The sequence below is a fragment of the Ursus arctos genome, unplaced genomic scaffold (genome assembly GCF_023065955.2).
Source record: "Ursus arctos isolate Adak ecotype North America unplaced genomic scaffold, UrsArc2.0 scaffold_1, whole genome shotgun sequence".
Lineage (NCBI taxonomy): Eukaryota > Metazoa > Chordata > Mammalia > Carnivora > Ursidae > Ursus > Ursus arctos.
In genome coordinates, this window is record NW_026622763.1 from 40,475,806 (window position 1) to 40,499,712 (window position 23,907).

Below are 23,907 nucleotides of genomic sequence, written 5' to 3' on the forward strand. Positions count from 1 at the left end.
TTGGTACTACAGAATTTAGCAGTATTCCTTTAGTCTAGGTCACTAACCAAATAAGTTTAAAGGTACAAAAGGACTATCTTTTAGAACACAATTAAGAACAAAGGTGAAAATAAACAAAAATAGAGAGCTTATTAATAAGACAACTAAAGAGGTAATTAAAAAACTAGGCCAAAACATGAAACATAGCTCACAAAGTGTAAATAAAGAAAAAAATCTTGTATAAGTGATTATTAAATCTATTGGAAATTTACATATATATTTGTTTTTAGAGAAAGGAAAAAAGGCATTGCTATAAAAAGAGAGTTCCACTAAACTGTGGTTCCCAGATGTGAACAAAGCAACAGTGAAAAATCAGAGAGAGAGAGAGAAAATGTCTGTTTTTGAGGAAAACAATAAAGACATAATATAAAAGAGATCATATTTAAAGGGTATGAATTCTAACTATGGCTCTGTCAGTAACTACGGAATTTATTAAAAAACATCTGTGAGCCCTATCTTCTCATCTGTAAAATAAGAAAGATAAGCCACACAACTGGTAAGGTCATTCTAGCTCTAAAGTTACATGAAAAAAAAAATCTCAGTGTGGCCTTATGCAATGTAACTACAGCTTGCAGTCAGCACACTGATATAACAATGAGTCCCCCTCCCCCATTCAGAAATAGGGAAATAAGTCTGTATTTTGAGAGTTAAATGTTATAATAAATAGATCATAGAAGAGAGACATGCACTTCCAGAATAGTGCTAACCCTCTTTTAAAAAATTATTTCTTCTTGGGGCGCCTGGGTGGTGCAGTCCACTGAGCGCCTGACTCTGGGTTTCAGCTGGGGTCATGGTCTCCGGGTTGTGAGATCAAGCCCTGCAACTGGCTCCGTGCCCCAATGGGGTTGTGCGCTAAGGGTGGAGTTGGCTTAACACTCTTTCTGCCCTGTCCTCCTGCGCGTGCGCGTTCTCTCTCTCTCTCTCTCTCTCTAAATAAATAAATACATCTTTAAAAAAATTATTTCTTCTCTTATGCAGACTGTTACAAAATCTAAGACTGCAGAGTCAGATATTCAGTCCAGCCACAATCTAAAGTTGGCTGTATTCTTGAAATAAATTTGGCTGAAAATATTTCTTTGGAGTTTTTTGTAATAATTTCTTTGAGGATTTCATGAACTTTTCTAGTAATATTTTTAAATAATTGCCTGTAAGCAATTAAAATTATTTGGTTCTCTATTGGGAGGCTAAAAGTATAATTAAGGAGATATTTTAATTGCCTGAAATAGTAAGGCAAACTATAAATCTAATACCTTCCCCGTACACCAAAGAATCACTACCCCTTGTCATTAACAAAAATAATTAAAATGTTTTACTAACTCTCTTTTCCATTTAGTTTAATTTTTATTCACAAATATCTGATATTCTAACTTTTCATATTACACTAAGCTTCTGTCACTCTGAAATCATAAGAAAAGGGAAGGAGAATGCTTAATATGATGAAAAAGTCCATTTAATGAAGATTAAATTAAGTTAGATTGAATAGTTATATTACTTAAAAAGAACAAAATTTCATGAATAAGGGGCCTTATGTGAATGAACTAAATTATTGCTTGGGATCATTTTCTAACAAACTCATAACTACAGTAGGAAAACATGAAATTTAAACTACAGAATCAAAAGAACTTTGTGTTATAAAGACAATGAAGTTTATATATTTCTTTACTAAATAATGTTTATCAGCTTGCCTCATTACACTGTGCACATACCCATATTTTTTTTCTTAAAGACTTTATTTTTTAAGTAACCTCTACACCCACCGTGGGGCTCAAACTCAACCCCAAGATCGAGAGTCACCTGCTCCACTGACTGAGCCAGCCAGATGCCCCCACGTACACATGCTTTTAAAAGCCCGCCTGTATACAGTTACTCTGTTACCTGATTTACTTTGTTCTGGGAAAGAGATGCCCCACTCCCTACCCTTTTTCTCTATCTTGTTATAACCCAAATTCAAAGAGGAACTTCAGTATGTCTAAAACAGAACCTATCAGATTACACATACAAGGACACATTTCTGTTGTTTGTATATTCATGTATCAGAAGTTTGTGACTTGGTAGCTTACAGGCTGTAAACAGCCCACAGAATGTGTTGCCGTTTGGCTCATATGATGCTTGTATAAAGTCTTGAGTTTGTTGCCAACACTAAACATTTGGGAGGATATGCATAAAATCCATAATCTTGAAATACTGGTAGATCCTGGAACATTGGGCCCACATGTCTACATGACAACTGGCTGGAGTTGAGTAATGACTGTTAGATTTAAATTGGGGCCTGACTTTCCTATTTGCCACAGTCCCGACTCTTCTGTGTCATTTGCCTGGCTTTTATAGGTATTAGAGTTTGAAAACTCATGTGTGTATGTGTCTATGAGTGTTTATAAATATGTGTAGGTATATATATACACATACACACACACACACACACACATACGTATAAATATGTATATACACATATACACGTCTTTTTGATTCTATGATCCTATGATATGTATAAAACAAATCTATAAATTTAATAAATATATATAAATATAATAAAGTGCATGTATATATACTGGCATGCACATACATATACACACAGTAAAAATACTTACAATGATATGTACATAAATAGCCATTTGAGAACAAGATAGTATAAATACTTATAAAAATGGAATTAACTGGAAAGATAGTTTAAATACATTAATTTTAAAAATCTTTATATATCAAAATCAAATGTTTAATATTTTTATTGTAATAAGAAACATAACATCTAATTCACTACATTTAAAAAACAGAGAACAGAGGCTTAGAAATCTGCATTACATAGAAACACTTGGATTAGATCACGCATGTCTCTAATTTAAGCAAATTTACTGAAAACAACCTCCTATAGTCTAGCAGATGATAACTCAAGAATTAATATACCAATTTGTTAGTAATTAATAAAGTATTAGAGGAAATTTCTATAACCTGACAGTTAAGAAGCTAAAAGGTAATTTATGTACAACTAGTGAAAATTATTACTGAATTACAATAGATATGACAAAATAATCAAGTAAGGAAAAATTAAAAAGTGATTATTAGTGAATATAATGCCATATGGGACCCTCTGCTATTTTATAAAATATAAATATATTATAAAAAATTATATAAATTATAAAAATAAATAATATAAATCAAATATAATAATGTACACATAACATAACTTTAAAGTCATAAAAACTCTCACAAACATGACCATATTTGATCTTCAAAAATCTCTACAAATTAGGGGTGCCTGGGTGGCCCCTCCCCCTGCTTGTGCACAAGTGCTCTCTCTCTCTCAAATAAATAAATAAAATCTTTTTTAAAAAGTCTATGGATTAGATACCATCCCATTTTACAGATAACCCTGAAGCTAAGAAAGTGCTCCAATATTAGGGATCAGGAAGGTAAGAAAAACCAGCAAAGGGACTGAAAAAGAGCAAAGGCACGAAGACAACGAGGGAAGTATGGTATCCCAGAAGTCAACTGGAAACAGGGTTTCAAGGAGAGGGAGTGCTCACTCTATCAAATATACCTAATAGGTTAGATGAGGCCTAAGCACTGATCATTGAATTAAGCACTGTGGAAGTCATTTGTGGTCATGATAAGAGCAATTTTGGAGAAGCTATGGAGTTGAATATCTGACTGGAGTGAGTTCAAGAGTGATTTGGAGGAGAAAAATCAGAGAACCAGAACAGAAAACTTTCCATGAGTTCTTCTGTAAAGGGAAGGGGAGAAATGGGGGAAGTGAATCAAGGAAGAAGTGAGCCCAGAAGAGGGTTTTTGTTTCGTTCTCTCAAGATGGAAGGAATAGTAACATGTTAGTGGGCTGATGAGAAGAACCCAGGGGAGAAGGAAACATAGATGGTGCAGGAGGAGAGAGAACCGTTGGAATCATACTCCTAAGAAGGTGAGAGCAGGTGGGTTCTGAGGCGTGAGTCGGGGAACCGAGTCTGTCAGAGCCACAAGCAATTCATGGCAACAGGAGAGAAGGTACAGTATGTGAGCACAGACACAGGAAGGATGGTGCATGTGGTGGCAAATTTTTGTAATACTTTCTTCTGGTTGCTTCTATTTTCACAGGGAAATGGGAGTAAGGTCATCAGCTGAGAATAAGGATGGAGGAGACAGCGTTAGAGGTAAATCATCAGGCACCATTAAAGGCCCTCTTAATGCCTCGAATTTAAAGGGATGGGTGTTTTCTCCAACCACATTCAGATATAAAAGTATAGGCGTCAGGAAGTCAAGAGTTGGATTAACCAGAATGATGGTTTTCCCAAGTGAGACAGAGGCAAAGGGGATAAAGGTGGATGCAATGATTACGATAATGAAATGCTGACACATTACAAGCAAGGTTAGGGGAAAAGAGAAGACATGAAGGGGGAAAGGGACAGTGAGAAGGTCTTCAGATAAATGTGCTGGAGGTCAAAGAATTGTTGGGAGTTAGAGTGGGAAAGAGGGTAGACTGAAAAGAAAGAAGGTAGTGAATAGATGGATGTTTGGAATTTAGTTCATGGAGACATGGCAGTTACTGGTAATGGTTAATGGTAGTTATTGGCCAAGAGATTAAACATGGAAGAGAGTGACTGAGTTAGGAAACACCTAACAAAGACTCTGGCCCTCAACACATGCTGACCACTTCTTACTCCTTACTTTCTAATTCTATTATCATGTTGCTTCTCTTTAATCAGTCAGTATGAGTGTCCACAGGTTTCTAATTTAAAAGTGACCAGAAAGTGACTTAAATACATATGACTATTACCATCTGACCTAGCAACTTAACTCCTAGGGTATATACCCAAGATGAGTGAAAACATTTATTCATACAAGAACTTATGTATGAATGTTTCACAGAAGCATTACTCATAATAGCCAAAATATGGAAACCATCCAAATGTCTATCAACTGAAGAATGGATAAACAAAATGTGGTATATCCAAATACTGGAATATAATCTGACTATGAAAAGTAAGTACTAATACACTGTAGAACATGAATGAGCCCTGACAATATTGTGCTAAGTGAAAGAAGTTAGACACAAAAGGCAGCATATTGTACAATTCGATTTATATGTAATGACTGGAAGAGGCAAATCCATTGAGACAGAAAGTAGACTACTGGTTGCCAAAGGCCAAGGGGAGACGGGAGATGGGGAGTGACTGATAAAGGGTGCAAAGACTCTTTGTTGGGGTCACGAAAAATTTGTCGTGGAATTAAATAGTGGTGATGGTTGTACAACTTTGTGAATATTGTAAAACCACTGAGTTGCACACTTTTTTTGGTATACAAATCACAAAGGTGATTTTTACGGCCTATGAATTGAATCTTTAAAAAATCCCCATACAGCTCTGCATTTGATCTGGCAATTAAAAAGTTTAGTGTTAGATCAGTCTCACCTTAGCAATGCAAGCTGGACAAAACCAGTCCCCATCTGGTATAGTGGTAATCTTGGGTCTATGGCAGTATGTGTGACAGCCTTTGTCACAGCCATCACAAAGGAGAAGCAGTTCTTCATTATCTCCCTTTCGACAGATCTGGCAGTACTATAATACATGAGAAATCATTTAAAATTAGCTCTCCGCTGTGAAGAACAGTTACTGGGATATTAAATACACCATAATTCCTAATTTATACTAGTAACAAACATTCCGCTTGCTAACAAATATACAGTAGCCATACACATCTATGTATCTCTCATTACACAGATATGGACCACATGACGGGGTGAGCAGTTCAATTGGGGTAAATGCACATTTCAGGTACACTGCAAAGAACAAAGCTAGAGGTTGAATGCCTGCACACACTTCAGAAGCATGTACACATTAACATATGAAATAATTAACGTGACATTAGAGCACATAAAGCAATGAGTAGCTTTAATACATGGTGTTTTAATTTTTTAATGTATTTCATCTTTTGCTTATCTTAGCATCCTCATGATATCCTAAGAAAGAAATAAGTAAGAGTTAGAGTAATTTTTAAGATCAAAATTAGGAAACTTGTATTAGTATCAAAATTATATATAATAGTAAAGAGATGACCCTATATTTTGTCTAAATTATCCATCTATTTTTTTGAGATTGATTAAAAAAATGTGTCCAAACCAAGAAACTCTGGAATTCAACCCAAATCAAGCATATGTCACAAGTGCAGAAAATGGATCCTACAAAATGAATTCTAAGGAGAAAAAAAAACTGGTAACAATAATTAAATCAAAGAATTTAATTGGTCATGATTTATTTTGTAGAACTAAAAATAAAATTATTTCTTCTCTGTGAAAAAGTTTCTAATACCATTAAGAACTTTAAACTCTGTAAGGAGATTTTTCCCCCATGCATACATACTTTGTATAACCAGTTTCACAAAGGGAAAGAAGCAAAGTCAGAAAAGAAAAACTTTCAAGATAGCTTTAAAAAACAGTAAATACTAACACTGTGTTTGACATTTAGCTTACATTCTGTCACAGGAGAAAATGTCTTATCATCAGTATTTTGAAAAATAAAAACATTTAAACTGTAAATCACTTATACTAACTTAAAGTTACATATTTATACTCTTAAAAACAAAACAGCTTAACTGTTCAAACTTAATTTTTAAAACTTTCAATACAACATTAAACCTTAATCTGGGAAAGTCTAAAATAGTCTATGTAACTCAATATATACATCAATGACAGCTTAAAAATCTTATCAAAATAGCAGATACACACTGTTCAGCTTAAATATCTATCAAGTATACGTAATATACATAATACTAAAATTGTCATGTGTACTAAGAGCAAAAGCAGCAGAGTTTACCATTCCAACAGTAAGTAAGTATTTTATGACCTTTCCTATTATCACATCACTAAATACCTTAACATGGTATTATTTCTCCAAATTTCAGTTACATCTTTAAAACTTCTATTGTAAAAATACTGAGAAGTAACATTTGGAAGGTTATAATTAAATCCCTATAACAATAAAAGTTAAAAATCAGTTTCATGAACATTAAGTAAGTTCTATTTCTTATAACAGATAACTAAAAATACTATAAAGTCTCTGACGTCTCACATTTATGATTAAAAATAAAATTCTTTTCTGATACTTGTTAAAAAAGGGTGACAGGTATCAAGCTCATAACACTTTTAAAAAGTTACAGCAATAGCTGTAACATGTTAGAGCAAATGTAGAGCATAAAATAGCAGATGTTGCCTATGCTTAACATTAACAACAATATAAAGCATACTGTGGGCATAGAATTATCTGGAGGCAAATTATGACAGCTCCTTATTTCCAAGGTAAGCCTGGTCTCTGGTAAAGGGGGTATTTCTGAAGATACTGAGTACTTTAACATTTTGTTAGGATTTGTTATGAGGATTATTCTAGGCACATTACATTTCTAGTTAAAGGTTAGAAGGTGCTCATTCAGCTTTGAATATGAAACTATGCCTTCTTTTCAAGATAGTTTCATAGCAAATAATGTACTATTAAATACTAAAAATTGAAGATTATAAGAGATGGAGTTAAATAATGATAAATGTATATTAATAACATGAAAAAGACTTATGAATTTGCCAGAAATGAATTAAAGCTTTTGATTGCAGAAAGTAAGTATACCAACATAAAGGCAGATTTTGGTACAAATTTTGGGTTTATATCTATATAGAGGTTATAACAAAACTGACCAGATCATGATGACTATTTTTGTGTATATGAGAAAAAGAACTATTCCAAATTTCATTTTGATGTAGAATTCGATCTCTTCTGATCATTATAGCCTAGATTTCATCAAGTATATTTCTTCAAGGTGATTTTAAAACTGGTTTTAATAATAAGTTTTAGAAGAAAAATTCTTTTTACCTGGTAAAAATGCTACCAGATGAATGGAATATGCCTTTAATCTTATGGTAAATTGTAATGTGGACTGGAAAAGACCTAAATTTGAGCAGACTGTAAAAACTGCAGATTCATTATTCCATGGATATTTTATATGAAGAAGGGAAAAACCACAGAAGAAACCAAATTTGCTTGTAAGAATGAGTAAGGCCTTGAGTAGTCTAAACTTAGAGGTAAAAATAAAGGAAAGAATGTTAAATTATTTAAGGATCACTTCTTTTCTTTGGGGAATGACTATTTTAAGTAAAGGAATTTTACTCTATGTCATTCATAAAAACAAATCTCAAATGTTTGGATTTTACAGCTAATCTGTAATTCAAAAGCAAATGTCAAAGTAATTCATAAAAGTTCAAATATAACAAATATTTCTATATCTGATATATAAGAGGCAAGAGGGACATGAACATGATTTAAAATGAGCATCTCTCTGGAAGAAGATAAATGAAATATAGCTTTTATTTTGAATATATAGTATTTGGTGCCTGGTACAAGGTGATAACTACTTGGGCTTGACCAAAGAAGGCGAAAAACCAGTTTTAATTGTTAGAAGAAAAAAAATAAAAGATCTATTCTTCAGGTCGGCTACTTCCAAATGCCATATACATGATATCAAGTGCACAAACCAAGAGCTCTCTGCTTATTTTGTATTTACTTATCTAAGTATTTCTCAGCATTACCAAAAAAAAAAAAGAAAGAAAGAAAATTGATAGAAATATAAACACATTTTAAGAATGCAGTAAATGTCTGTAGCAGATAATGTCAGCAAATGGAATGTTTACAAGAGAGAAAAGGTCTTCAAAATATTTAGATGAACAACAATTACGTTAACGGAATATAGAAAACAACTTCAGTCAGTTATAAACAATATTCAACAGAATGAGAATCAAGATTTTTAAAAAGAAGAGATAACATATTTGGTAGGTTCCTTCAAAAAGCTCAAAATAAGGAGAAAAGTATCAAACTGATACAATATTTAAGAATTCAACAAACTGTCAAGTAAAGCATACGTTATTTTGACAATAGGAAATGTGTTAATTAGGAACGATTTAGAGGTTGGGAAAAACAGAATAAAGTCAATTAGTTATAGTATTTCTTAAATGAAAACACTTACAACTTTCATTATTGATTTTTCCCATGCTATTGATTTCTGTAACTGCTGAATGCACAGAGCTACCTGTGCTGCACTGCGAGCTTCTGATAATGCCCTTCTCCATACCCTGAGCCCTGGAGCAATATCCTCTTCAATTCTGCATTGAAATATAGAAAAATTAAGTAGGTCACATCCACATTTATGGCTACTGAATGTGAAACAATCATCACACTGAAAGCCAAGCAATGACAAAAACATGGAACAGCCAATAAGAATAAGGTTTAAGCAACTAAATTTGATGTAGTGCACAGACTGTGGCTACGTGCCTCAAAGCTTAGTCACAACCAGGTAAATGTCAGATCACTTTGCAGGATTATCAACGCACATAACAAAAAAAAAATGTTTTTACAAAGCACCATGCAAATAGCATGATCCGTATGGATCACAGACATACAAGAAGATACATAGATAACAGGCAATAGAAAATAGGCTCCAATTAGCAAAGAAGCACAATAATTTTTCAAGTTAATCTCAATAACCTACCCGTCACCATCACCACTAATGGATGGTGCAGGAGCAGGGACAGTAACTGTGCCCACATTATCCAGTTTGATCTGAATGGTGGTACTTAAGGGGCTCTTCAGATACCTTCTCTCAATGTTCCGCTCCAAATCAGCCAGCCTGGTTACAGCTATATCTAGGGGGTTGTCACTCTTCCGTTCTAGTGCATGTGCACTGCTTTCTTCTTCGCCAGTAAATTCTCCATCGTGCTCCTTGCACAATTTAGAAAATGACTTATGTTCAAAATATACCAAGTCCTCCCTTTCTGATGCAGGCTCTGGACACATCCAACCCTATATATCAAGAGAATAATGTTATTATGGTTTCCTCTTAAAATGCCTGATGGGTGAATTACCTGTACTTAAAATACAGCAGCAGACACCAGCAGATCTCAAGGATCTTTACTCAAAGTTTTTACCTTGTGTTTCCTAATGCTAGGTAGAAACAAGAACAGAAAATTAAAACAGTTGTAAGAAAAGTCTGAAAAAGAAAATTTAGTAACTTTGATATTATGAAAGCTATAATGAAAATCAGCAAAGTACTCTGAAGGACTTGAGGATAAATAAATACTTATTCATTTCATGGGACCACTTAAATGGAAAACTCTCGGTAGTCTCTGAACTTTGCTCTTCCTTTCCATTTTTACTCCTCCAGCACTTTTCCGTACTTACCATTTTTCCTTCAGCCCCAGGAGCTTTGCCTGAACTGTTTACATTTGTCTGTATGGCTTTTCCTCCTTCCTCTTCACCTACTTAAAACTCTACTCATCCTGTGGCTCTCATGTTAAAATTTATTTCCTCAGGGAATTCTTCCTTGACCTCCTTTCGGAGGTTAAATCTCCCTGTTACAGGCTCTCATAGAACCATATAATACTCCATAGCCTTTTGGTAGTCATAATTTTACATTACTATGATTATTTGATTAACATTTTCTACTTCTAAATTCCCTGAGGGGAGGGCACATGTCTGCTTTTAGTCATCTTATCTCCAGCAGAGTAGGGCAAACACATGGCACTCAATATATGTATGCTGATTGAATAAGTAAATGGTCCTACAACTCAGCTTGCTTATATCAATCTTCTAGCTTTAAATCCTTCAAAGACTCCCTACTATTTAACAAAGTCCATATTTTTACCATGATATTCAAGTACCTCAATCTACCTCTTTCTCGCATGTTCCCATTTATGTACCATACACTGCAGTCCATTCCATGACTTCCCACTTCACAAATATGTTCTGAGCCCCCTGATCCTGGTGCTCCACTCGTGCTGTTTGCTTTTTCTAGTATGGCATTCCCTGTTCTCTGACCATCAAAACCTTTGTCATCTTCTCAAATTCCATCTTGACTTCTCCATGAAATCTTCCCTGATCTTTCTCTTATCTCCCCACCAGAAGTCATGTATTCTTTTTCAAAATCCATGTGTAACTCTGTTCTTGTCTGATCAGTTACTGGATTCTACAGAGATGTATACATGTCTTGTTTACCTATTATATGACAAGCTTTCTGAGGGCAGAAACCACCTTGTATCCAATTTTGTGATGTCCACTGCCTGATGTAGAATAGATACTTGGTAAATAAGAAACAAAATGACCATCATGCTTTTTATTAAATCTCTTTGGCAATAATTATTACCAATTCTATAGTGGGACCAATTCTTTCTCATGAACTCAGTAGAACATTTATATTTAGGAAGTATAAAATTGTAATGCATAAGTGCATTAGGTACAAGTCATGTCGAATGGCCTCATTCTTAAAGTTTGAAAGGGATACTACATACCGCTTAAAAAAAAACTCCACTTAGCTACTGAGAACACAGCCAAAAACATCTAAGCAGCCAGTAATATGATAAGGTCATTGCACCAAAATTTGAGTATATCTCCAGGAAAATGTTTCAGGTCCACAGTCTGACTTTATACACAACTAGAAAATCGTGATAATATGCCTTTGCAACCAACAGCCAATCTGAATTGGCAAGTTAGAAAAGGTGAAGAGGAGTTGGAGGAAAATAGGGCTAGTAGAACCAATCAAATTTAAACCAGGAAATAGTAACAACTGACCATGAGAGAAAACAGACTATACAGAAAGCAGATGTCGTGGTTTAAAAAGCAAAGCACACTAGGATCATTTAACATAGGGGTAAAACCTCTTCACACTCCCTGAGGGAATCATTATCTAATCATTGGTCTTCATACTGAAGATACTGTGTCACCAAGATACTCTAAATCAAACTCATTATTCTCAATTTAAGAAGGCAGTGTAATACATAAGTGATCCAACAAACATGTTAAAAAACTACAGGACTAAATGGAATAATCATCGTTTCTCCAGAAAATTAACTTGTATATAAGAGTTCACTTGTTGAAGACTCCAGATAAATGAGGCATTTTTATATTGTATTATAGTACCAGGAAAAAGATTCGTATAGTTACCTAGCACAATAGTTTCAGCAAATGACAAACTTCCCAAAGGCAGTAATTATGTTTGTGGCAAGAAAGGAATATTTTATTAGCTCTGGAACATGATATTTTTTGGAGATCCCTGAAAATTTCCAAATGCCAGCATTAAAGTAGTTTTGAAGAAATATTTTAATCATTGGATAGGACAGTATTATATCATAAGTCTCTCATTCTGGATAAAATGTGAAAAAAAAATCAAATCGAATTACATGGAAACTATATTTTCTAAACCTTTTCAGGTGTCTGTCTCATGCTTAGTCATCATCAATCCATTTATTCTCAGAGATGTCACCTTATTATCAATTGAGAAGACCTTTATACTCCTCTTTACAAAACCAAAAAGTCTTGCACAAAGGCAAAGCTTTCCTTCCTTTTGCTGTTCCACTGGAAGGCAGTTCTGATCACTGTTTGTGACAATGGTAATACCCAATAGATAAATACATAAATTACAGCTTTACATATATGTATGTTGGGGGTGTGTGTGAGTGTGTGTACCATAATATAACACATATTCAGAGATATCTATATTCTCCAATTTTAAATTATATAGAGTGAAAGTCTGACATACAACTTGGCTTGTAGAGAAGTGCTTTCTGGACCCACATGAAACACGACGGTAGGAGTTTAATAGAGCATTACATTATCATGCGTAGCACTGTGAAATGGCTTGCAGTAAAGAACTGCATACCAGAAATGACAGTTTTGATTGTCATTAAGGAGGCAGCAAGATTGTGTAAAAAGAACATGGGTACTGCAGTTAGACTGACTTGGTCTGAATCCACATTTAGCCACTTACTACAAGACCACTGGCAGGTTACTTACTCTGAGCCTTGTTCCTTACCTGTAAGATGGGGAAAATTAATTCAGGATCATTATGAGGATTAAATGAGATAAAATGAAGACATTTAACATAGGAACTGGCAAATGTCAGGCATATAATAAATATTAGTTACCTTCCATTATCCTAAAAACAGATTTTATTCCAAGTCAATTTTACCTTCACTTGCAAACTTGCTGATGCAACTCTCCTTTCTAGGTCTTCCACCTGTTGAAGAATACTCAAATCCATTTCCATTGCTTGATCTTCTACTGACCAATTCTCCACAATATCTCGAGTTACCTGGTTTTCTTCGTTTTCATTTAATTCAATAATAGCAACTACATTTGAAAAGAAATTAATTTTAAAATCCACTTTATTCCCCAACGATTGCTTTCAGAAAGTAAATAAAATTCCAGGGGTAACATGTGCATGTAACTTAACAGACAAAAGTGCACTTGTAAGCAGAGAGCTTACTTTTAAAAGTAGGAATATTATTTTTTAAGAACACAATACATCTGCAGGTTGTAAAAAATTATAAGAAAGTAATGCCAATTTAAGATTTATAAATAGTTACTATTTTTTGAGAAAAACAGAAAAAAATGCCTGTTAGTAATTAATTAAGACATACTAAAATACATTTTAAGGTGAAAGAATTAATTTTCATAAGTAAGCAAGGGAGCAGAAATCTCTTTTAGGTACATACCATCCTTATTCTTGATGCAGGCTTGAGTAATATAATCCAGGTGTTTCTGAATTTGTTTCTGTAATGCCTTTTCTCTTATGCCTCTGAGATGTAGCACTTTGAGCAAAGCTTTTAGGTCCTCTGGGTCAATAATTCTCCACCAACCAAACTGCATTTCTAAGATAAATATATACATCTTTTACAGATATCTTGAATATGAATTAACGACACAATGCAAATCAAAAGATTTATAACTACATATATAACCATCGAAGGTTCAGTTATAATATAGGACTCTATTAACGATGAAATAGAGTAAGTGGCTAAAAACTCTCTCAATGTACCTACCTTCTGGAATAGGTTTTGGACTAGGAAAATCTACTGGTTTTGCTACTTCAACAGGCGCAGGTTGAGTTGCAGAGACTTTTTCATTCTGTGGCACTGGAGATTCACTTTTACTTGAAGCAACATTGGGATTCAAGAATGAATTACCATTCCCTTCGGATAATCCCAATCCTGATCCCAGACTAGGTAAAGGTGATGGAAATGGAATATTAGAAGCAAGCACGCCAGTGGGCCATCCACAGAACTGGAGTCCCATCATAGATACTCCACTTTTCATCTACAAAAAACCAAAATATTTTAAAAGCAGAATCATCTAAAAAGTTAGGAAAAATGTTTAGCATCTGAAGTTATTTTTTAAATTCTGGAAAAAAAATGGTAATTCGGGAAGCCTTTGCCTTAGGCTAGAAATGAGTAGTTGCAATGACGCTTAGTAATAGCAATTGCGACTCTTTCCAGTTTTCAAACTGTGTTATACAAATATCCAACTGATTCCCCTGGAGTGAGAATCTTCATGGGGTCAAAGATTAAATAAAGCAACATAACATGAGTTACAATATGCACTACAAACCTGAAGAGGTGATACAGCAAATGGATTGAGGCCCACAGGAGTCTGAGCAGAAGATGATCCCAGAAGGGGAGCGGGGGCAGGTGAGGGTGATGTAGATGGTGGCTGAGACTGAGGAGTCACTACGGAAGCAGCTGCTACATCAGCATGGGTAAGTGAAGTGTCATCACAAGGGGTTCTTGGCAAAAGGCTGAACCACTGCCTGTTCTTTTCTGTCAGTGTTTTTAGCAACTGGTCATTGGGTAGAGGACTGTAGAACTTCCCTGGACCGCTTGAACCAGTACTGAACAGATTATTAGAGTCTGTCTTTTCCATGTTGCTTTGTGTTGCAGTTGATTGAATGCTGCCCAGTGAATGTTTTCCACTATTCTGATAAGACAATGCACACCCATTTGTGCTACTATTTGGTTTGGGGGTCATCACATCTGACTCAGGAGGCATCTTAGCTACTTCTAAAAGCTTGCTTAATTTTGAAAAAGAGCCAGGTTTCTGAAGAAACAGATTTGTGTTATCTTTAGGATCTTCCTTTTGCTCACAATGATCTGGATTTGAACAATTTAAAGTATCTTCGGAAGTTTCAAATATTTCTTCTTTGATCTGGATACTTTCTGCCTTTTTGAGTTTTTCTCTTTCCTTTGCAATTTCTTCAAGTCCTACAAAAGTGAAAAAGTATTAAGAAGATCAGTTACTTCAGATTCCAACCAATACTTTAATTGTATTTTATTACTTTTTATCAAGTTATATGCATAAATATATAAATAAACTTTTCCAGATTACTAACATTCTCCATTTTTTCCTTTTTTATAGGCTAGATTTGTTTGCTCACTGGAAAATTAGTGCAATTTTATAATTAATTATTAAAAAATATTAACATATTAAAAGCCCTAATACACAACAAAAATTACTATTAATATTTTTGTGTAAAAGCTTCTAGGAGTTCTCTATGCATACACATATATACGTAAGCCTATAAAGTAAAAAAAAAAAAAAAAAAGGAAATTCTATTAAAATATTCTAACCTACATGTTTTACCGAATAATACTCTGTAAACATCCTGCTGTATCAATGAATATATAACTACACCATAAATTTTAATGGCTATCTTCAATGGAATATATCATAATTTAAATAATCAATCTTCTACTGATGGCTATTAATAGGGCCTAATTATTCACTATTATAAACAGTGCTGTAAATGATGAATGATCTTGTATCTGTATGGTTGGACTTTAACACTTCTTCTCTGATTTACTTCTTTAGGATAAATTTCTAGGGAAAAAAAACCTCACTGAATATTAAGATAGGTACTTTTCAGCGTTTTTGCAATATAATTGTCAAACTGCCCTCTAGAAAGTCTAAATCAATACACATTAATGCCAGAAGTACACAAAAGCATCTATTTTCCCTATCCTTCAGTGAAACTCACTACTAACGATATTTTTTGTCTTTTCCAGTATCTGGGAGGTGAAAATCTGAACTGTATTTTTTTCTGATCACTAGTAAGGCTTATTATCTTTTCATATGTCTATTGGTATTTCTCCTTTGTGAACCTCTGGTTCATATTTTTGACAAATGTTTTAAAAAATAATTCATAAAAACTCTTAAAAATATAAATCTACTAGTTTAGTCGATTTGAAAAGGAATACATGTTCAAGGTAAAATATTCAGTAATAAGAGGTAGAAGGTAAAACCCTTTCTGTCCTCCTCCCTCAATCCCTATTTCTACTCTTCAGAGGTAACCATGGTTAACCAATCATGCCTGTAGATCCTTCTGGAAATCTTATATGCATCCTTGTGGCTATCATTTTACATTATTACACAAATGGGATACTACTCTTCACTTTTCTGCAACTTAGAACAAAATCCAAACCCCTACACAAGGTCTACAACATCATATGATAGTTCCTGCAAACCTCCACAACCTCAGGCCCCTTTTGTCCTTGTTCTTCCTTTCTCCATTTTTTCAGCTTCTCAAACATGCTAGGTTCTTTCCCTTCTTGGGGCCTTTCCACTTGCTATTCCCTCTGCTTAGAATACTGTTTTACTGACTGGCTCTTTATCCTCATGTTTCAGATTAACTGTCAGTTTGTCACAGAGGTATACCCTATTTTGTAGCAGGGTCCCCATCCCATCCATCTTGGAATATCATTCTGTATATTTACTTGGCAGATTCACCATTAGACACAATAATCTGCTTACTTTCTATTCCACTCCCCCTCCCACACACTAGAATTTAAATCAACAAGCTTTACTTAAAGGTAGAACAATGTCTACCTTGCTTATTATTGGGTCTCAAATGCCTAACGTGGTGCCTGCTATAAAATAGGGACTCAATAAATATTTTTAATGAGGAAATAAAATAATGTATTTAATATTTTCATTATACACCTTAACAGCTTTCAGTGGCAAAACATAAACTGTACTTCATCAGCTGCATAATATTCTATTATATGGATATATCATGATTCATTTAACCAATCTTCTGTTAATGTTTGAAATAGCTCTTATATCCTTCTCTTGATATTAGTTTCTACCCCAAATTAAAAGCCTATTCCTCAGACTTATGCTTCTGGCCAATCAGGTGTCACAGGGACTAGATTCACCTGCTGGCATGAAACAACCAAAAAACAGACAAAATATATGAAGCAATAGTTTGTAAGAAACTGGACATCAGGTAACAATGAGAGAAAACAAATGCAGCAAGCCCTACGACTGCTCCAGCTTACTGCCTTGGGACACTTTCCAGGCTACATCACAGGGAGAAATCCAGGCAGAGCTGGCAGACTCCTGAGATGAGAAGATGGACCTGAGAGTCCAAGGGAGACCCAAGTGGCTCGAGCGCTCAGGACAGAGTACTGGAGAGGAGAGAGTTGCCTGGAGAGAGAACTCCACAGGTCTATGGATGGACCCCTCGAGTGTTCACCTGAATACTCATCAGTGCCAATGCGTCAGGAACCCACCTGAGCCCAGGGAAAGAACCACTTGAAAAGGATTAGAGGTGACAATGCTAGGTGCTCATACAGCGTGGGAATAGTACCCATTCCTACCAACCAGCTTGGGAAACCTCAAATTCACAGGTGCCAGGCAGAGTACTTGATCTCGCCCTGAGATCTTGCCCTGAGAAGAAAACCCTACTTCATCACCTCCAATTAGGCAAATGTGAAGAGTCACAAATATTGTCTTCCTATACCTGAGCTTTATACAAGTTATTGGTTAGTAAAGAAGTACTAATAGTTATTCTTGATTTATTCTGAGAACTAGTATCTTATAAAACCTCTGTCATATGTCCAAAAACAAATGGACTAACCAACCAGTCAACCAATTTTTACTTGTTTGAGACTAGATGACTTCCCATTTATATGTAATAAGGTAGATTGAGATGATGATACATTTTAATAGCCTACTCATGGTTGTCTTTAACTTTTATATTCACATTGCTTAATTATAACCACCTAAACCTCTAATTAAAATGTAAAATTATTTTTAAAAAATTGAAAGTATATATAGGATGTTTAGTATAAAGAGATTCTTTAATTTTAAATAATATTCTATCTCCATTTCATACAACCCCCGGTTCCTTCCAATCCTTACTTCTCTGACATGTGTCAATGAGTATTAAAAAACATCTTCAAAACCGACTGAAGAAGAGGAAGACAAGAGATGAAATAGGGAGTTCTGTTCACCTGATTCATTTCCCTGGTAGTAAATGTAAGTGCATAATGACAAGGAAAATACCATTTCTCAATTAAAATAGATCCTAAAAAAATACCACGTTTTCTACTGGAAAGAGACTACGTCTACCTGAGTTTTACCAAAATCACTTTGAACCCTCTCAATTCACCTAACAGTTGTCATTGGACCCCAGGGGTTCACCACTCTAAGTTGAAGTGAAATTTTTTTCCTTTGGCTCTCTTTAGTTGGGCTGAAGCAAGCTATAACTTTCAAATAAATTTTACTACACTGTAAATAAAACACGGATAAAGGACATAAGAAACGTAAAAACCCTGCCATAGAATACAGGTGTCTATGCAATGGCTTCTTCCCAGGACCCACAGGCACTTTCCCATTCAGTACAGCACAACCTCAGAAGTACTTGCACTGCTCTTTAGCTGTCTTCACGTCGATAGTGCTACCATGACCCAGCTCTTAGAGTTCTTGCTATTACTGTGGAGAAGACAAAGGGAAGCAGACACTCAACATTTTGTCTCTCTAGGATTGTTCCTTCCCAGTCTGGTTCAGGAATTTAAAAAAAGATGATTGATACCATAATACCGTCTCCCTTCAGGTAAGAGTCCCCCACATACCCATAACAGGAATTTGTTTTGTACTTCTAGACCCAATGCTGTAACCACATCCTAATACAAAATGGAAGAGTAACATTCACATCACAGTATATACATATAATTAACAACAAACTTGTTTCATTTTCCTTCCACTTTGCCAAGGGCCAGCAGGAGGAGAATAGAGCCTTTAGTAAGCTAACATCAACACTGTTCTCAGGGTCCTAGGTATACCCACTTTGCTTCTTGGTATGCATAACCCTTAGCACTGTTCCTAGACCTGAAGGTCCCTTGATAGGTTTGCTGTTAGAGAAACTAAGTGCTTTTTGCTCTTTCGCACAATAACCCATCAATACAGAGCAAGGTGTAAGGTATAGTGTTTTATCTCCTGGGGTGCTCTTATCACACGTCCAAGTCCTGTGGAACCACCGTGGGAGCTGGAAGATCCTGTGTACTGTTACTTCTCTGCTTATAAGTTGCCTTTACTAATAAACTTGGCTGCATTTAGCACTATGTGTGTCATTAGTGGTTTTTGTAACCGTGCAGCTTGTACAGCAGTTGGTTTCCAACAAAGTCCTAATGTCATGCATTTCTGGAAGGGGAGCACTCAGGGGTGGAAGATTTTCTCCTTGGGGTCAGTGGTTATTCACTTGGTCGAGTTAGGATGGTCTCAGTAGCTATGCCCAAAGATGCCAGAAGCCCTGAAGTGTACACTAAACAGGGAGACTAGTGGTGATAAAGTGGCTTGAAATGCAGTCGTCCCTCCTTCCTTACCAGCTTAGAGATTTTCCTAAGTCCTAAGTTGGAGGCTGAACTAGAAAGGGTGACGGCAGACCCTGTAGAAGGGAAAGTGGGGCAAACTCCCACAGTCACTGTTAACGATATCTGAGGCAACGAGCTCCTGCGGTAGGAAGCCAGTTCCTGTGAGGCATGCTCTATAGGAGCTTGAGTGGGGATTCCAGCAGAAGGAAATCCAGCAATGAGCAGAGGAAGAAGAGCTAGGTTCTCAACAGGTCCACTATCAAAAGCAGCACTTGGCAGCATCCTTAGAGGCTTGGCTTGCTTGTGTGCACGATGAAGGGACCACAGTGGTATTAAAACAAGTGGAGAAGGGAGAAACACATGCCCTCATTACAGAATGAGCAGTCTGGGTTGACTAGTGGTGCTGGGACAGCTATTGCCACCCCTTTCAAACTGGATGCCTGGTAGCTCTGGTAAGACAGATCCCTGTTGGGGTGCTTTTCCTGAGACTCTTGAATGTGAACTGGACTAGATCCACATAGGACGTAGCTGCTCTGAGACACTAGCTATGTTAGCATGATTGTAAGAAAACCCAGGGCTTGAGAGGGGAAGGCCTGACAACACGATCTTGGTGCAAAGAATGTTAAATGACAGAATCAGAACAGGTCCACCTAAGTGGACAATGGTTTTGACTTTACTCCTTCATCTGAGAGGCAATGTTAGAAAAGAAATAGTTCTTTCAGGTCATATAAGCCCCACTTCAGGGGAGGAAAAGGAAAGAGAGAGCCTAATGCACGGCACAGGTTTCTATACAAAATAAAAAGAAAAAAGGAGAAGATAGGATAGACTTCTGGCAGAGACTCCCTCACACCAATAAATGTAGCACTGCTCATAAACAGAAGGACCAGTAAGACAGAAGTTGATGGGTTGTGTAATTCTAGAGTGTGGAACTGTCATCCACTTCAAAAACCTGAGATGGTGGAAAAGAGACCTGTGAGATGAGACACAGAAGATCCAACCGCCGCAGGCCTGAAGACTTGTTTGGAGAGGGGGATTCGCCAGAAGGTTAGGTGAAGAAGGTGCCTGGGGAGGACTGTCCTACAGAGATTACAGCTGTTAAGCCTCACCCCCACTCACCATCTGGTAAGATCTCACAGTCTCTAGACTCTTCAGGAAGGATCTGGAGAATAGAACCTAGGGAAATACCCTGTATCATCTCAACTCCTGAAATGGGGTTATGGGTGGAAATATTCACAGTCATCAGCTCCACCTTATGAGGTTGATTCAACTCCAGAAGCCAGACTTTCTTTGTCCCTGATTTGGGCGCTTTCAAATTTAAGAAGGAGTAGGGCTGGGCTCTGTTCCTGCCCCCCCCCCCCCCCCCCCCCCCGCCAAGGGACTGCTAACCACCCTCCTCAGTTCACTATGCTGGAAAGGAGAAGAGCCTCAAACATTTATGGGCTTGCTAGAAACGAGGCACCAAGTACCTACAGTTCCAGAATGCAAAAAAGCCTTGGCCAACAAGTTCCTTTACTGGGGCTGTGAGTTGGTCGTTACCTATGGCTCAAAGCCCAGAATCACAATCACTACAAAGGCTTTTGGGCCTTTTGTGTGAACTCCAATTGTTCCTTTAGTAGACTGCATACTGGCATGGAAATACTGGGGTATTTAAGTCCTGCAGAAGCATGTCCACATATCAGTTGGACATAATTGTTGTGACCTCTACTGGCGGCTTTGGCCAGGCATGTTGTCAACACTCAGATGCACTGACCAGGCCTGCCAAGGCCGCACAACACAGTTATATACCTGGAGAAGAAAGACTGCATTTCTTATGCAAGAACAGATTCAGGCAGGGGTACTGAACCACACCATTTCACTATTTAACAACCCTGTTTGACACTGTACTACAAGGGTCTTTGACTCCGGCAAAGATACTCTGATGGCATTTGTTAGCTTTTGAGTATCTGATTTCCTCTAGCCACTGAATAGTATACACCTTTCCTGGATATGAAGGAGTTACTGTGCCTCTTCCATGTGTGGACTGAATAATACTATTAAGACTGAAGCATATTTATTATATAGTAGGTTTTCCAGAAATGATACAATCAAACGATTGGAATTCCTTTCTCAGTTGCTGCCATTCAACGATGGGCTGGCCAACATAGTACTGAATGGTTGGTCCACGCTCCCTCTTCTCCACAGGCAGTACAGAATGCTGGAACAGTATTCTAAAAGATGGCTGCACTAACCCCTCCATGGCGACCTCCGTCCACTGTCTGGTCTGGCTGCCCTCTACTGTTTATACTCTGAACACTCCTCACACCTCATAAAGGTCCCTCCACTTTGGTGAAGTTCCCTGACATCTTGAAGTTGAAAAGCAGAGCTGAAGAATCTACTTGGTATGCTGGGGACACTGAGTTTTTATGTCTCAACATTCCTCTCCTTTTTTGGTACCTTTCAACAGGCATTTGGGAGAATCCTGTTGTTCATATTACGGATGAATGGATGGATACAAATGTTGGTATTCTCCTGCTTTCCAGATGACACTTTCAAGCAACACCCGCAGGAGGGGCAATTTTGATTCTCTCTTTATTCTAAACAGTTCTAAATTTTTGTTGTGCACTCACCCTACAAGCAGGAGATTTTGCTGCCGTCCTTACACCCAGACAGTGGACTCCATCTGGAGGACATCTTTGGTGGGAAAATAGCACCTCCTGATTTCACGTGGAACTTACTGTTCCAGAAAAAAAAGGACAGACCATATGGATCACCCCTGAAGATAATGATGGACTTGGCGTGGGCATAAACATGCCTGACCACAGAAGGTGAGAGCGTGGATGTAATGTGAATAATTCTCTCGTCGCCTTACACATATTATCAAACTGTACTGAATAGTCCTCTACAGCTATCCCACACAATGACACTTATTTCAAAGCTATCAGGATGTTGTATTTGTCATCCTCAACCTACTTAATTATGGAGGACCTTCTGGGCATTCCACTCCCAGGCAATGCCGCAGGAATTCCTCATTACTCCAGAGTCCTCATTTGCTTGGGCTATCCGTAATTCTGTCCTTACTAATTAAACTGCGTAAAACTCTCTTCATCTTCTTCAAAGCAGAGGGACTCTCCGATCCTGACATCCCCACTCCCAGTGATCCATTTCCCACATCAGAGGCGCCCGATCACACTTTTCTCTATGTCAGACCTCAGCTGAGTCTGAGTAAGAGCACGCGGGCAGTGTGCTAACCCCAGGAAGCGTAACTGCCACGTGGATACAAAATGCAGCGCGGAACCACACTGGCTGGCCCTCTCAGTGATCCAGCAGCACGTATTTTCTTACATGAAAAGCAAGGCCTTCCTGCTTCCTACCTGGACATAACATTGTCTACATACTTTGGGAATAACTAGGAGACCCTTTATTATGACTCAAACTGGCTGGTTAGCTTAGTTGGTTAGAATGTGGTGCTAATAGTGACTCAAAATCTAAGACACTTGAGACTTTCCCAGCTATGATCTCTAGTATCAGCATCAGAACCTACTTGAAAGTCGACAGGTATGCAGAGATACAAGCTTTCATTACTTCGCACAAAGGCTCTTTCCTTGATAGCCACCCATGAAGCTGAGGATATGACCCAAAATCATCTACCCTTGGGGACACTGCCATTGAAAAGGCTTGGGCTCTTATCACTGAACACATTAGCATTGATTCCTTGACCTGAGTAGTATTATAAATGCATAGTTTCAGACCATTTGTTGAATATACTATAGACACATGGCTCAGGGGAACTCTACATCTACTAATGTTGTGGAATCTTGTTCGTTTCGGAATTCCTCTGGCTTATCTGATATCTCCTTCAGAAGGCACATCTAAAATCCAATTGATAACTGTTCCAGATGGGAAGGCATACATCTAGAGAGCCACGCCAAGGATCAGGCAGTGGACTGAAGGGGAATAAACCCTCAGTTTTAGCTAAATGCCTACAGGGGCTCTCCCTCTTCCCTGAGGTCCATCAGCAAGCCAGATTAGCCACTGAGCTAGTTTGCAGAGGGACAGCAGGGCCTTTGTTCCCAAGGCTCTCAGCATGTGGAATCTGCCCTTTGTATTCGTACTCCCTGCTGCTGTTCCCAGGTCCAGAGGTCCTTTGATATATATGCCGTTGCTTAGAGAAACAAAGGATTTTCTACCTTTTCTCGGACTAACCTAAAAAAACAGAGTATGAAGGAAGGCATCTCTCTTGGGGTGCTCTTATTGCTTGTCCAGTCTGCAACTGGACAACACTCTTGTGGAACCAATGTGGGGGCTTAGCAGATCCATGTTCTTTGTTACGTCTCTACTCTAGAGTTACCATACTGATAAACTTTGTTATTAGCACCGTGTGGTTCACTTAATGGTGTGAGTTATCTTGCATCTTGTACAACATGAATTTAATTAATAATTTTCTTTGGAGG

The 23,907-nt window shown here is 37.0% G+C and overlaps 1 protein-coding gene across 32 annotated transcripts in view; it reads right to left on the reverse strand.

The window, feature by feature from the left end:
* Positions 1–23,907, reverse strand: part of BAZ2B (bromodomain adjacent to zinc finger domain 2B) — a 398,115-nt gene that overhangs the window by 5,955 nt on the left and 368,253 nt on the right. For 27 of the 32 annotated variants that reach the window (XM_026492708.4, XM_057317991.1, XM_057317996.1 and 24 more), the window contains 7 exons: positions 14,439–15,088; positions 13,874–14,147; positions 13,547–13,702; positions 13,021–13,181; positions 9,550–9,860; positions 9,028–9,163; positions 5,436–5,582 (listed from right to left, as the gene is read on the reverse strand). In XM_026492708.4, the coding sequence (XP_026348493.1) occupies positions 5,436–5,582; positions 9,028–9,163; positions 9,550–9,860; positions 13,021–13,181; positions 13,547–13,702; positions 13,874–14,147; positions 14,439–15,088 (1,835 nt within the window). The remainder of the gene's footprint in view (positions 1–5,435; positions 5,583–9,027; positions 9,164–9,549; positions 9,861–13,020; positions 13,182–13,546; positions 13,703–13,873; positions 14,148–14,438; positions 15,089–23,907) is intronic. The other 5 variants (XM_048214063.2, XM_048214049.2, XM_048214044.2 and 2 more) reach the window with 1 other exon arrangement.